General features: G+C 36.1%; 2 protein-coding genes across 3 annotated transcripts; both read left to right on the forward strand.

Annotated features, from left to right (window-relative positions):
* Window positions 1-3,787: 3,787 nt before the first annotated feature.
* Window positions 3,788-6,499, forward strand: LOC137743863 (E3 SUMO-protein ligase MMS21-like). Of its 2 annotated transcripts, XM_088679079.1 has the most exons (6): window positions 3,788-4,069; window positions 4,161-4,232; window positions 4,544-4,651; window positions 4,766-4,876; window positions 5,946-6,022; window positions 6,108-6,499. In XM_088679079.1, exons 1-6 carry the CDS (start codon window positions 3,980-3,982, stop codon window positions 6,133-6,135), a joined length of 486 nt encoding a protein of 161 aa, XP_088535205.1. In that variant the 5' UTR covers window positions 3,788-3,979; the 3' UTR covers window positions 6,136-6,499. The 2 variants fall into 2 exon arrangements, 1 of the variants encoding a protein (XP_088535205.1); XR_011069538.2 differs by lacking the exons at window positions 3,788-4,069; window positions 4,161-4,232 and having other exon boundaries at window positions 4,641-4,651; window positions 4,738-6,022.
* Window positions 6,500-6,966: 467 nt separating this feature from the next.
* On the forward strand, window positions 6,967-11,753 carry LOC137743476 (putative exonuclease domain-containing protein At3g15140). Its single transcript, XM_068483376.2, has 6 exons — window positions 6,967-7,416; window positions 8,384-8,586; window positions 9,063-9,143; window positions 9,951-10,076; window positions 10,367-10,490; window positions 11,426-11,753. Exons 1-6 carry the CDS (start codon window positions 7,168-7,170, stop codon window positions 11,624-11,626), a joined length of 984 nt encoding a protein of 327 aa, XP_068339477.2. The 5' UTR covers window positions 6,967-7,167; the 3' UTR covers window positions 11,627-11,753.
* Window positions 11,754-13,595: the final 1,842 nt, after the last annotated feature.

Raw genomic sequence — 13,595 nt, forward strand, 5'->3', positions numbered from 1 at the left:
AAAAGCACATACATAAAATATAAACTGCAACGAAGCGTCTGAATTCACAGAACAAAAAATAGACACTGCGTTGCAGTGTCTGAATCCACAAACCTATTTGAATCTCAATGCACAATCACAGAACACGAAGTGTCTGAATCCACATAACAGGAAACAGACACTGCAATGAAGTGTCTGAATCCACAAACCTATTTGAATCTCAATGCACAATCATAGAATAAGAAACTGACACTGCAACGTAGTGTCTCAATCCACAGAACAAGAAACACTGCGTTGCAGTGTATGAATCCACAAACCTATTTGAATTTGAATGCAAAATCCCAGAACATGGGAAGCAACGATTAAACTAAACGACATAACCACCATGAATAACCATACACAGAGCCAACAAATATGTTGAAACGAACTAAATTTGTTATATGCTCAAACCAATTTTAACATCCAAACAAGCTCAAATTCAAAACCAAAAGGTATAGTGTGCAAAAGTACATCAAATCTCTCAAAAACACAACTTAGATAACCTAAAACTTAAAAATTGAAGAACAAGAAGAAAATAGGAAGAAACAAATTACCTTGATCGTGATTTCTCAGTCACAAGTTCGAATTGTTCTTTGGAATCAGCTCAAATACAAATTGTTCGTCGGATGATGAAGGTGGTGGGAGGCGATGGAGGTTAAGGGTGTTGTGAGGCCGAAAAATGGAGGTTGAAGGTGGTGGGAGGCAGGGGAGGTTGAAGTAATGGAGGTTGAAGGTGGTGGCAGGTGTGGAGGTTGAAGTCTAAGAGTGTTTTATGGCTGCTGCATGATTTACAATGAGGGAGATGAAAAGATTTGGTGTTTTAAATGACAATGGCATCATTTGTAATTTTAATTTGATTGAGATGTTTTAATGTATCTTAAAATCTCATTGACATATTTATAATTCCAATAAATTTGATTGACCTATTGTTAATATCATAACTTTTAATTGATTTTATACAAAATCACTCTATACAAATATCATTTTCCCTTGACGACATGTAGTGAGGGAAGAGAAAAAAAAGTTAAAAAATAAATTTGTGAAATTATTTTAATGTTCATTTTTTTTCCTTTTTAATAATTTTATTGAATTGAAGTGGTGAAATAAATATTTTTTTCATCCTCTTTTGGTTGACAAAGAAAATTATATTAAATAGTTTTTTTTTTTTTTTAAATGATAGATTTTGTTAGATTATGTATTAGATTAGCTAACGACGGAGTTTGAACCCACGTCGTCATGCAAGGCTCAACACTTTTCCACCACTATAGTAAAAGGTCACTTGCAAATTATATTAAATAGTCGAGATAGTAGAAATAATATGTTAAAATTTTGTGGATGACGAGTTAATATATATTAATTTATTACTTCTTTATGTAAAGCATTGTATTAAAATGAAAGGTAAATTACACAAAATTACCTCAACTATGTATCGCATCACAATCTCATACCTCATGTTTTAAACATTGCAATATCATACCTTAATTTATGAATTCGTTACAATGTCAGACCTTCATTAATTAATCCATCAAATTGACCGTTAAGTGATGACGTGGCAAATGCATGGCCATATTTTGCTGACATGGCACCCATCCCACCCCTCTTTCTTTCCTCTTTCTTCCCATATTCTCTCTCCCTTTCTCCTTTTCACGCTGCAACAACGGCCTCGTCGGCTCCGTCATCGTTAGCAAGCTCCAAGCTCTAGTCTTCACAAATCTCGACTTCCGCATGCACTCCGAGCTCGACCTCACCCGCGAAGCCGACTTCGATTCCTTATTAGCCCCCGCTCCCCCCCCCCACCACCAAAGTCGATGGCATTCACGCCAATAACACGGATGCGGTGTATTTCATCGCCGTCAATCTCCAGATCTAAACCCACGTCATTGATAGCATTTACCGACTCAAAGTCAAGAAGCTCCTATTCCTCGACTCCTCCTGCATTTACCCCAAATTCGCTCCTCAACCCATTCTTGCTTGTTTGCTTAATTTGGTTTCCTTTTCTTTCTCTAATGTAAATTACATGGCCTTTCTTTGATTTTCTTGGTTGAATTTGGTTTTTGCTTTGTTGCTGTGTTGCCATTTACGATTCAGAAATTGGGTTTGATATGCGTGGCGAGAGAGAAGTAAGCGGAAGGCTGGGTTGCGTAGGGTAAGGGCCATAAGGTAGATTTTTATTATTATTTTATTTTTTTTAATGAATTTTTTAAAATAATATTTTAAATGAATTAAAATAATTTTAATAATTAAATATTTGAGTAAATGACAAAAAACTACCTCAACTATTGGTGTCACGACACTTTCATATCTCATCTTTTAAAATTAACAATGTCATACCTCATCTTACAAATTTGTACCAATGTCAGACCTCCGTCAGTTTTTCTGTTAATTTCTTTGTTAAATGCTGACGTGGTCAGAAACAGGACCCACTCACTAATCCAACTGGATTAAAAAATAATTAAATATATTTTTAATAATTAAATATTAAAAAATTAAAATAAAATTATTTTTTTTATATAAAATTGTGGGATCCGCCCTCTTTCTCCCCTCTTTCTCTCTCGCCTCTCTCTGGATACCTGCATCCCCAAACCCTTCCCATCCGTCCCCCTTCCCCAACCTTTCTCCCCCTTACATTTTCTTCCCCCTGCTCCCCGTTTTCCTCTAACTCAAAACCAGAACCACCCAACCCAGATCCCACCCCGCAACCGTCTTCTCCGTCTTTCCCAAACGATTTGGACCACACCCAGATCTGACAATCTGTTGACTCGGTGTACACCGTCCCATCATTCAACACTGCTAACGTGTTCACGGCGTCTTCGTGCACCTTGACCGACTCGACGCAACATCCACTTTTTATCTCTCATCTCTCTCTCTTGCATCTCTCTCTTTTCTCTCTGTGGACACCTGCATCCCCAAAACCCTTCCCACCGGTCCCCCATTCCCAACCTTCCTCCACCTCACCCTTTCTTCCCCCCGCTCCTTGTCTTCCCCAAACTCAAAACCAAAACCACCCAACCCAGATCCCACCCTGTTCCCGTCTTCTCCGTCTTCCCCGAACGGTTTAGACCACACCCAGATCTGACAATCCATCGACCAGATGTACACCGTCCCGTCGTTCGACACTACCAACGCGTTCAAGGCGTCCTCGTTCGACATAGCAGAGATCTAAGTCCCACCAAATCTTTAGGCTCTTGTCCCAAGAGACTAAGTAAATTAGGGCATTGTTGACGGTGATGCCGATGACAATGTTGGCGTGTTGGATCCAGAGGCATTTTTAAAAAAATAATTTTATTTTTAAATTTTTAATATTTAATTATTAAAAATTATTTAATTATTTTTTAATCCAGTTGGATTAGTGAGAGGGTCTTGTCTCTGGCCACGTCAGCATTTAACAGAGAAATTAACAGAAAAACTGGCGGATGTCTGATATTGACACAAATTAGTAAGATGAGGTATGCCATTGTCAATTTTAAAAGATAAGGTATGAAAGTGTTGTTCGTCCCATAGTTAAGGTATTTTTGTGTAATTTACCCTAAATATTTTTATTAGTTGACACAAGTTGGCTACAATGCCAGCAAAATATGGGCTTGCATTTACTACGTCATTACTTAATAATTAATTTGACAGATTAATTAACGGATGTATGACATTACAACAAATTCATAAATTAAGGTATGACATTACGATATTTAAATTATGAAGTATGAGATTGTAGTGTGATCAATAATTATGAAGTAATTTTGTATAATTTACCCTCAAGTGAAATTAAGTTTGGCCGTCGCATTTCGGAAGAGCAAGGACGATGCCGTTTCGGACTTTTTGTTCTTTCTACTCAATCTCCCTCCAAAATCTCCCTCCGTCCGTTCTCCTGAACTGTTGCCTCGACTCCCCAGCGAAGAACCCACCAATCAGCCAAGTGGTTCGCCCAAACCCGGTTGTGGAAAAACCCTAAAACCCACGTCCCTCCATGGCCTTGACCTCTCGCACTCATGGCGTCACCGGACGGATCCGAACCGCCACATCCAATCTCCACGAGGACAACCAGTCTCTTATCTCCGTAAGCTCCTAGGACTTATGCCTTTTTTTATTTTTGAAGGAAAAAATAGCAATTTATTGTTTTTCTTATGGAAGATTATCTCTGCTTTCAGGATATTGGGAAAGCTTTCAGTTTGATGAAGAAAATTGCAGTTGATTTTGAAAGGGCTAAGCAGTTTGAGAGGGTAATTTCCTTAAAAAACAATTTAATGTAATTTAATTTAATTTAAATTTTTTTGTACGAGAAGTGGTTTTAGTTTCTGAAATTTGTAGGTGTTGCTGCTAAAGGCCTGAAACTTTATCAAATTTCTGAAATTTTTGAGTAATTTTAAGTTTTGGGTTTTATCTAATTATTGGCATTTGAATTTTTTTAGCTAGAAACTGTTAAGAGAAAATGGAATTTCGATGTGATTAAAATGTCCTATCATAGATCATAGATTCAAGATATGAAGCATTTGTCGAGATATGAAAAACCCGAAAATGTGACAGGTCACAGGTGAAAGAGCTCGAAAATGCCGTTGAATTGGTGGATACTTATGAAGACTGTTCGCATTTTTCGTCAGCAATTGAATCTGTTGGAGTTATATACCAACCTGGGCCAGAGGTGCTAGGAATTTTCTGCTTCTTGCACAGTTTCTGATTCAATGACTTTGCTTATTTATTTGTTGTTTCTCTAATCCATCCAAGCAGATATGGTTATTTGATGTTGATGGACCAGCTTACTGATTTTGATAAGTTGTTCAAGAATGAGGTTGTACAGCTGAAGGCAAACTCATCTTCAGTTCCCCAAAACCATCCGCTAATGCGTGAATTCCGGGAAGCTGTCTGGGTATGAACTTTTGTTACTTTAAATGCACAGAATAAGATTTTGAAATTTTTCGCTGACTTTTGACGATGCAGTTGGACAATGCTAAAAGCAAGCATAATGAATTAGTAAATGTTGCTTCTTATTCGGTTTTTTGTAATAAACTTTGCCTCGAGTTTCTTATGACATGCAAGTACACATGGAATGATGCCAACTAGTTAGAAACCAAACAACTGTTTTAAACACTTTTTCTGCCTAGCTTAGCAATATTTGGTGTAATTATTTTATTTCTGGCATTGAAGGGAATGCTATCGATGCCTATGGTTAAAAGGGTACATATTTTCGCTAAATTGAGCAAGTGTATTTCTTATTAAGCTCTCTTCTTACTAATATTTGCCAATCCTTAGACTGTTGTAAATGACCACTGTAACTTTGTTGCTGCATGCTAGAATATGTAAAGAATTAGAACTGCAAATAATAGGCAAAGAAGTCAGGCAAGTGTTGGGGAGGTAAACCACTTATTGGATTATAACAGGTCTAACTCCAAAGCAAATTGATAGTTTTAGGTGTTATATCTGTCCAGAATGAATATGATCCGTGGAAATACTGTTTATCGTAGTTTTTCTTATGCATGTTTAGGAGTAGATAAAGGCATTCTTTAGCTTATGACAATAGGTTCTGTTGTACGATAATCCTGTGGTTACTCTAAATGGAGATATCTAGTTTACGACACATGATTCTCCATGCCTGGGAAGGAATATTAAGTGCTTCATTGGTATCTAAACTATACCTCATCTGATGCATTTTGAAACTTGTAGGATCAGTCATTTGTGTTGACTGTTGTTAAGGTTACTACTGATATTCGGGTTTCAAATCCTTCTTTTGCTGCATGTTTCGTTTCGCCATCATTCTGTGCCTCATAAGTTTGACTCGTGCTTAATCGTCTTTGCTTGTTTGTAAACGTGAAGTTAAAGGATTGTTGCAATCTTTCTATGACTCTGGTATAAAAATATAAAGTGGAAGTAGCGGAAAGTAAGTTCTTATGAAACTGATTTCTTCATAGTGTTCTTGTTTGTTGGGCAATTGTTTATAGTTTCGTAGAACTTTTAACAGTAAATCTGCAAAAGAGCAGAGACTTACGGGGAAACAACACACGCTGCCCTGTTGCAGGTATTTAAAATTTTTGTTCCCCAACATGAGACGGACTTATACCTTTGGTGAGATCGCTTAACCCTTTGCTTTTTCCTCCTGTCAGCTTGCCCTGCGAACTTGCAGCTAGATAAAGTGAAGCATGATCCATTGTTGGCCGCGGAGATTGATGACTTGCGTAAAATTCAAAATCAGAGTGTCATGACTGATGTGATGGATGTCACCGAGTTTGAAGAGTAATTGGATGATTTCGGGATGTGAAAAGTCTCAAAAACAACATTTCAGCTTGGCTATTTCGACATGCTTGTAGGTCGTCGTGAAGCAGCCATGTGCATTCTGTAGAATGGTTTTGTATAGAGTGACCTGTTTTGATGATATTGCAGATGTTGTAGTTGAAAGCACTTCCAGTTCCTTGTATTCAATATCAGATACTGGAGGTGATTCAATTTTCAATTTGCCAATCAAGGGTAATGACGTATTTACCATTTTAACCATCAAGTCACGATATTGGGGATACTCATATTTGTCACGTAGACAACACATGAGTCATGTAAGAGGGTAAAAATGTCATTTCCATGTTATTTAGGTGGCAAATTGGACAGGATAATTGGTGAATATTTGATAGTTGAGGAGGAAATTGACCATTAATAAAAGTTCATAGTAAAAAACTAAAAATTGACAATAACTTGCAAGTTCAGGGTGTAAAACGTTCAAAACCTCAAAAAATTAATAGATGTGGTTGGTTCAATTGGTTTAAAGTTAAAAATGACTTTCACTCTTCTTCTTCCGTGTTTATATTTGACATTTAAATTAAATATATCAAACACGGAGATAATGATTAAAACTATACATTTTAGAGAGGCGCCGAAGTTAAAAAAACGAATGTGCCTAAATCATTTTCCTATCTAAATACGCTAATCGGACTAATTGCACTTTTGGTTCAGTTACAATTCTTTAGTAAATTAGTATAAAAACCGGTTCAAGAACGCGAATTGGTTTAGTTGCCAGAACCAGATCATCACCGGTTCAAAATATGAGCCGACCGGTTCACATTTGACCGGTGTTCCCATCCTTTCCTAGTTTCCTTTCATGGTTACCCGCCAAGGGGCAAAACCGCCACGCACAGAGCGACCGAGACTCAGAGAATTGAAGGCAAAGCGGCAGTAATGGCGTTTCCGAGAGCCAGACTTTTCACTCTCCCACTTCTTCCTTCACTCTTCTCATCCACTCTCAAACCCTTCCTTCCCATTTCTCCCTTCCTCACTCGTCCTCCGGTCCGTTCACTCGCCGCCCTTGCCTCCGTTTCTGCTTCCGAAACCCAAGACTCACCGGCTCCTCGGGTCACGCCTCCTCAAAAGACCGCCAAACGGTGGAAGCCCATGTGTTTGTATTACACGCAAGGGAAGTGCACTATGGTATGTTCCAGCTCCGGACCACCAATACCCTCAAGTCTTCAATCTTAGCCCACGAATCAACTCTAATGATGATTTGATTTTCTGAAACAATTATTTAGTTAGCTTGTTGTTGAGACGTTTTTCGGATACCGTTTGCATTGTAATTGAGTGGTCTATTATCTTGCATTCCATGTGTTTGATTGAATGCCTCAGACAAAGTGATTTGCTTTACGGTGCTCTTTGGATTTGTTGCCTTTTTTCCTCTGTGTGAGTGGAATTGAAGTCAGTGAGCTGAAATTATCGCTTGAATGTTGTCGTCTGTTTAGATAAAAACTGCATATTGTTAAATAATGATATATGCCAAACAAATACATGTGGGAGATATGTGTTTTGAAGCCTGTGATTTCTTGTTTCATCCATTGGTAAATCCAACCTATTAGAGTATCTTCCGTTCTAGCAAAATCCAGCGAGTTCTACCCTTTGAGTTACTGTTATTTCTTTCCCTCTTTCTTCCATTCTTTCACTTTCTGCCTCCTTAACTCTATCACATGCGCACACGCACAGATTTTTTTGGTCTTTGTGTGTGTGTGTGTGTGTGTTTATTTGGCATTGCAAACAAAGAATCAGTAGTGATGTGTATCATTGCAGTTATCATTGCTGGCATTTCAGCAGGGTGTATTTTTTGTTCAGCATGATAAGCATTAGTACATTTCTACTGTTCTTTAAATGTCATATTGGATTTGGTCTTAAATCAAACAGTAACGTATTGCATATTGGTGTAATTAGAGTTTCGATTAGCTGCTGAAAGTGTCACTAGCCATATATTGGCATTGTAGAAAGGGAAAAACTACCAGTTTCTGACATAGATAGTCACAGGTTGTCTTAGAAGGAAAATAATTAAACAGGAAAAGGATTCATGTTTGATGATTTAATTTATTCAAATTACAGCAAGAACTTGTAATTTGATTAGAGTTACTTTGTTTTGAAGATGGAGGATCCTATGCACATGGAGAAGTTCAATCATAACTGCTCCAGAGATCTTGAAGTGACGAATCCCATGTCAAACAGCATCCGCTTTCAGAACCTAGATTTTTTTCTTGTACTTGATTTAGAGGGAAAAGTTGAAATTCTTGAGTTTCCAGTTCTGATGATTGATGCAAAAACCATGAATGTTGTGGATTTTTTCCACAGGTATTACTGCACCTCCTCAACACATTTTAGTGCAATTCAATTACTTATCTGCCTTTCCTGCTAGAGATTGTATTGTTGTTGTTTTCTGTTTCATGCATACGATAGTTGAGGGTGATTTAAAATTTTCAAAGCTATAAAACTAATGTATACCAGGAGCATATGATGCAAACTACCAATTGCTTATTTTACATTCCCCATTTACTAGCAGGATCTGCTTTGGTACATTTTTCATACTTCTTTTATAAGTATTGGACATGTTGCCAAAGGAACAATGAATCTGTCTGGTATTCTGTAAAGAACCAATGCTCAGACAATTAAGGGGAAAACCATTACTATTGCTGATTTTCCGTACGAATTCTGTTTTTATAATTTATTTTGTTTGGTTCTTGTTTGTTTGTTTTCCTTTCATTGTGCTCCTGCACAAGTATTTAGAACAGTAATTTTGTTTTCTAACTTTTTCCATTATTCCTTTGCAGATTCGTGAGGCCAACGGAGATGAGCGAGGCAAGAATAAATGAATATATTGAAGGAAAGTATGGCAAATTTGGAGTTGATCGGTATGCAAGTAATTTAGTTGTGAGTTGTGACCACGTGGCACTTATGCTTCACGTTTATCACATTTTGGCAGATTAAGAAAGTAGTCAAAACACTGGTAGATCAAGCTATGCAAACAAATTTAGAAAGAAGGGTAATGAAAGCTAGATGAAGACAAAAATATTTTAACATGGTTATGGGTAGTTATTTATTTGTCATATCACATATGTTTTTGTGATAAAATTTTGTTGTCAAAAGCCATTCAATTTTTGGTTCACAGTAGCTAGTAGCTTATTAAAATATTTCCGATCTGATACAACTACAGAGCTGATGTTATCTGATGTAATCTGGAAAACGAATGGCATGAAACTGAAGATCTGATACAAAAAGAAAAACGTTGGTATCATTAAATTTGTTAGCAACTTCACTACCAGAAAGAAACTAAATGGACCCAGTCAGAATGAAATATTTTGCATTTGTAGGTCTTGAACTAGAAGACAAGTTTGCAGACCTAGAAATTGCTGATTTGGAAGAAATTTCTTGGGGTGAGTGCTTGGGTTAAAAAGCCTAAGAAGAATGTTGTGAAGAGGATAACTCTTTAAGAGAGTGGTTCAATACCGGACTAGCAATCACAATAATTGAATAAGGGTTGTTCCCATGAGAGAAAGTAGACTATAAACAAGAATTGTAGTGTTAAGTTGAACACTATTTCATATGTTAGTTCTCATACTGAAAAGTTATCGTCATATTGTAATAATTTTAGTTAATTACATTTGGAGTTTTCTTGTTATGCTTGTAGTGGTACATAAATATGACATACAGATTTGCAGTGTTTGGCATGATACAGCTATACCATTTAAGGATGTTCTTCAACAATTTGAAGCATGGTTAATTCAGCATCAGTTGTGGGGAGAGGAGCTGGGTGGGTGTCTTAATCGAGCAGCATTCGTCACTTGGTAAATCTCACTTTTCATTAATATATCTGGTCTGTATCCTATGATAGCAAACCTTTTCTCTTTCTGCTTAACTTTAAACTGTAAATGATGCTAGTTTAGCTCGCATATTGAGCATGGCGTATAGAAGTATTATTTTCCAGTAAAATTTGGTGTAAGTACCTTCAAGTTTGAGTGGTGCCCCTTACTCCACGATTTCCGCTAAAAATTGCCAAGGAAATATTCTCTTATGATATTCAATCGAGGTGAATCATTTCTGGATTTTCTGATCTATCTTGTTGAACTATTATCAGTGGAAACTGGGATTTGAAAACAAAAGTTCCTCAGCAATGCAAAGTGTCGAGGATGAAGCTTCCCTCATATTTTATGGAATGGATCAATATCAAAGATGTCTATCTAAATTTTTACAAGAGAAGGGTAAGTTCACACTATATCTTCATATCTTTAAGAAAGCATGTCACATGCCTTTTGTTCATGATATGTGATAGGGAAGTTGAGGGATGAATGGTTTAACCAAAACATAGCGGTAATCTAATTAATACTGAATATTGATGCAATTGAAGATTGAACTTATGTTGGGTGCGGTATTGGTTTGGCCTAATGATGTTAAATTGTATCAACCTACAAGTCATAGAATCAGTGTATTAGTTTCCATTAATTGACAGGGTCACGTCAATGCTAAGCTTCTTGATCACTGAGCGTGAAACAATTGCATTCCGAGTTTTTCTGGTTACACATCATAATCAATTTTATAACAAAGAGAATTTGTTTAATCCCTCCCCTGGTTTGGCTTATATTCAGTTTGCTTCTCTGTGGTTTAGTCTCACTTTGTCCATGTATGGCGTATTATCTTAAGTTTTCCTTTTTCTTGAACCAAATCTGTTTGATTCCAGTGGTCTACCATATCATGTATTTTCGATTAACTGTGTGATCAAGCATAATTCTATGAAAAATCACTGATTCACTGATACATCAAATAGGGATTGAATTTTTATGATTTTCTTAGGATCTTTTCTGTGTGAATCGTTTTAGATTGCATTTGGATAAGTGCTTTAAAATGAGGGATTCAATTTGATTACCTAATTTAAATCGTTTATCTAGATGTTTAAAAAGCATAAAAGATGGCTTTGATACATTTTGTCTTAGATTGAGAAGGGCATTCTATATTGAAGTGTTTAGAGAGTAATTTGAAAGAAAAGAACCCGTCCACCTTCACTCGTGGACTTTATTAATATCAAAAGAATTCGAAAGCTTATTAAACAATTTACACTAAACGTTTAAATCCAAACATTTTCTTCTGAAGTATATTCCGACACACAACATTAAGACTTTTGCTTCGTTATGGATTGCAGGCCACAGGAATGATGACGATGATGAAGGAACTTCAGATACCATTGTTGGGAAGTCACCATCTTGGATTTGATGACTCAAAGAACATAGCAAGGGTATTACAACACATGCTCGCTGATGGTGCAGTTATACAGATTAGCGCAAGGAGGAATCCCGATTCTCCTGAGAATGTCGAATTTCTGTTCAAGAACAGAATTAGGTAGCTGATTCTAGTTTGATTTCTGAAAAAATTAACTTAGTTGTACAATGAAGGAACCAAAGGTTTCCAGTTCTTCACTTCAAAATCCTGATTTCTTACCACTACTGATCTGAAGTGATTCTGTTGCTCCACTTCTACCACCCAAAGTTTTTTGTTTTTGTTTTGTTTATGCAAATTCATATTGGGGGATGGAGAATTGAATTGATGCGTCTTAAGTTTTTATTCGACATAGGAAAATGTTTTCCGCACTCTTTTTCTTGACACCCCAGTTTTTTTTTATTTTTTTTTATTTTTTTGGTGTCCCCAAATATCTCCTTGCAATAAACAGGAGTGTGTAAGGAAAAAAAAAAAAAAAAAATGTGCAGAAATTACTTCTCTAGATATAACCTAAACCCTAAATGCTAATTCCTAAATCTTTTCTTATTTTCTAGTTTCCCATGGGGCTAAATCTCAAATCTATAAACGACATCGTTTGACCATAAATACAGCATGAGTAAATCATATATTCCTCTTGGTAATCTTGAGTATGAATTCTTTGCTCATACTCACCCAGTGACCAGTTATTTTTGTAGGGAAGTGATTTTCACACATTTTTTTTTATCTTCTCACAAATTGGATTGAATAGGTCAGACGAATTGACGGTCAAGATTAAACAGAAGTGTGAAAATCACTTCCCATTTTTTATTGTCTTTTTTTTTTTTTTTTTGAAGTTTATTATTATTAAGGGGGTGGAGAAGGTTTGAAACTATTACAATAATAAAAGGGAGGGGGAGTTTCAAATGCAAGTCGCACATAGAAACTCAACACCCTATCCGTTAGGATATTATTACTTTTACATAAAGGATTCGGATTGAGAAATCTCCTCACTATATTACTGATCCTTTGCTTGAGGATTGTAATTGATTTTAATTTCTTCTTTACTTGGTTTTATTGGCGAAATATATAATAGGCGGTGCCACACCCCTTTTACCTTTCATACATCATCTGTTAATTTATGTTCTTTGATCATTTTTAATTCATTTGATTCACTAGTCGCAAATAGAGAGGAGTCTGTGAATTAACACCATCCTATGTACTGGTTTGATACTGAGGTACTTTTATAAAAAGTGGATATAAAAAAAAGCTGAGCTGAAAATGGTGTTTCGTAAGCACTTAAAAACAACTTATTTTCACAGTTTTGGGTGAAAAAAAGTTGAAAACGTGAAGTAGTAAAAATGAGCTTATTCTCCCAGCATAACAAAAACAATTTTTTTTCAAAGCACAACAATACCAAACTAATAAAGCATCATGCACACTACATTTTTGGCACTTAAAAAAGAGCCGTTGGTGCTTCTTTGAATCCCCTTGTGAGTTGTGACATATGCCAAAAGCCAAACACTCCCACCCCATCTCTCTCTGCTACATCGAAAATTAGAATCCAACACATTTGGCGGCAACAACATGCATCACAAATACACTAGAGCAAAATTGAGCAAATTACACTAATAAGTTGCCCACCCCCTACTCTTTCCCAACGCGCGTGTACTCAACCTCCCATGAACCAAACCAAATCCAAATCCTTCACCTAAAATACCAAATCTCAATTCCAATTCCCACTAATTTGAAATCATATGACCTGATAAAATTATTTGCTCTTGTATCAAAAGCAAAAAGAAATGGCATTTGCTCTTTTGGATTAAAGATTTGAAAATTTTGTACGGGAATTTGAAATGATTAACAACTTGTATTTTTGCATAATTTTTTTTTTGGTATCGTTTATGTATTCTTATAAATCATTTGATCTTTTGATTCTTTTTAGAAAATAAATATAATGTTCATTAATCAACATGAATAATACGTACAAAAATAAAATTAAATACACGAGTGTAATATTGTTAAAATTTTGTCCGAATCTTTTAACTCGAACAAAAAAAAAAAAAAAAAAAAAGCCTTAGTACGCACAAAAAATTACATATTTGTTCTCTTGATTTAAG

This window comes from Pyrus communis, chromosome 11 (assembly GCF_041283825.1).
Source record: "Pyrus communis isolate YQ-2024b chromosome 11, ASM4128382v1, whole genome shotgun sequence".
NCBI lineage: Eukaryota > Viridiplantae > Streptophyta > Magnoliopsida > Rosales > Rosaceae > Pyrus > Pyrus communis.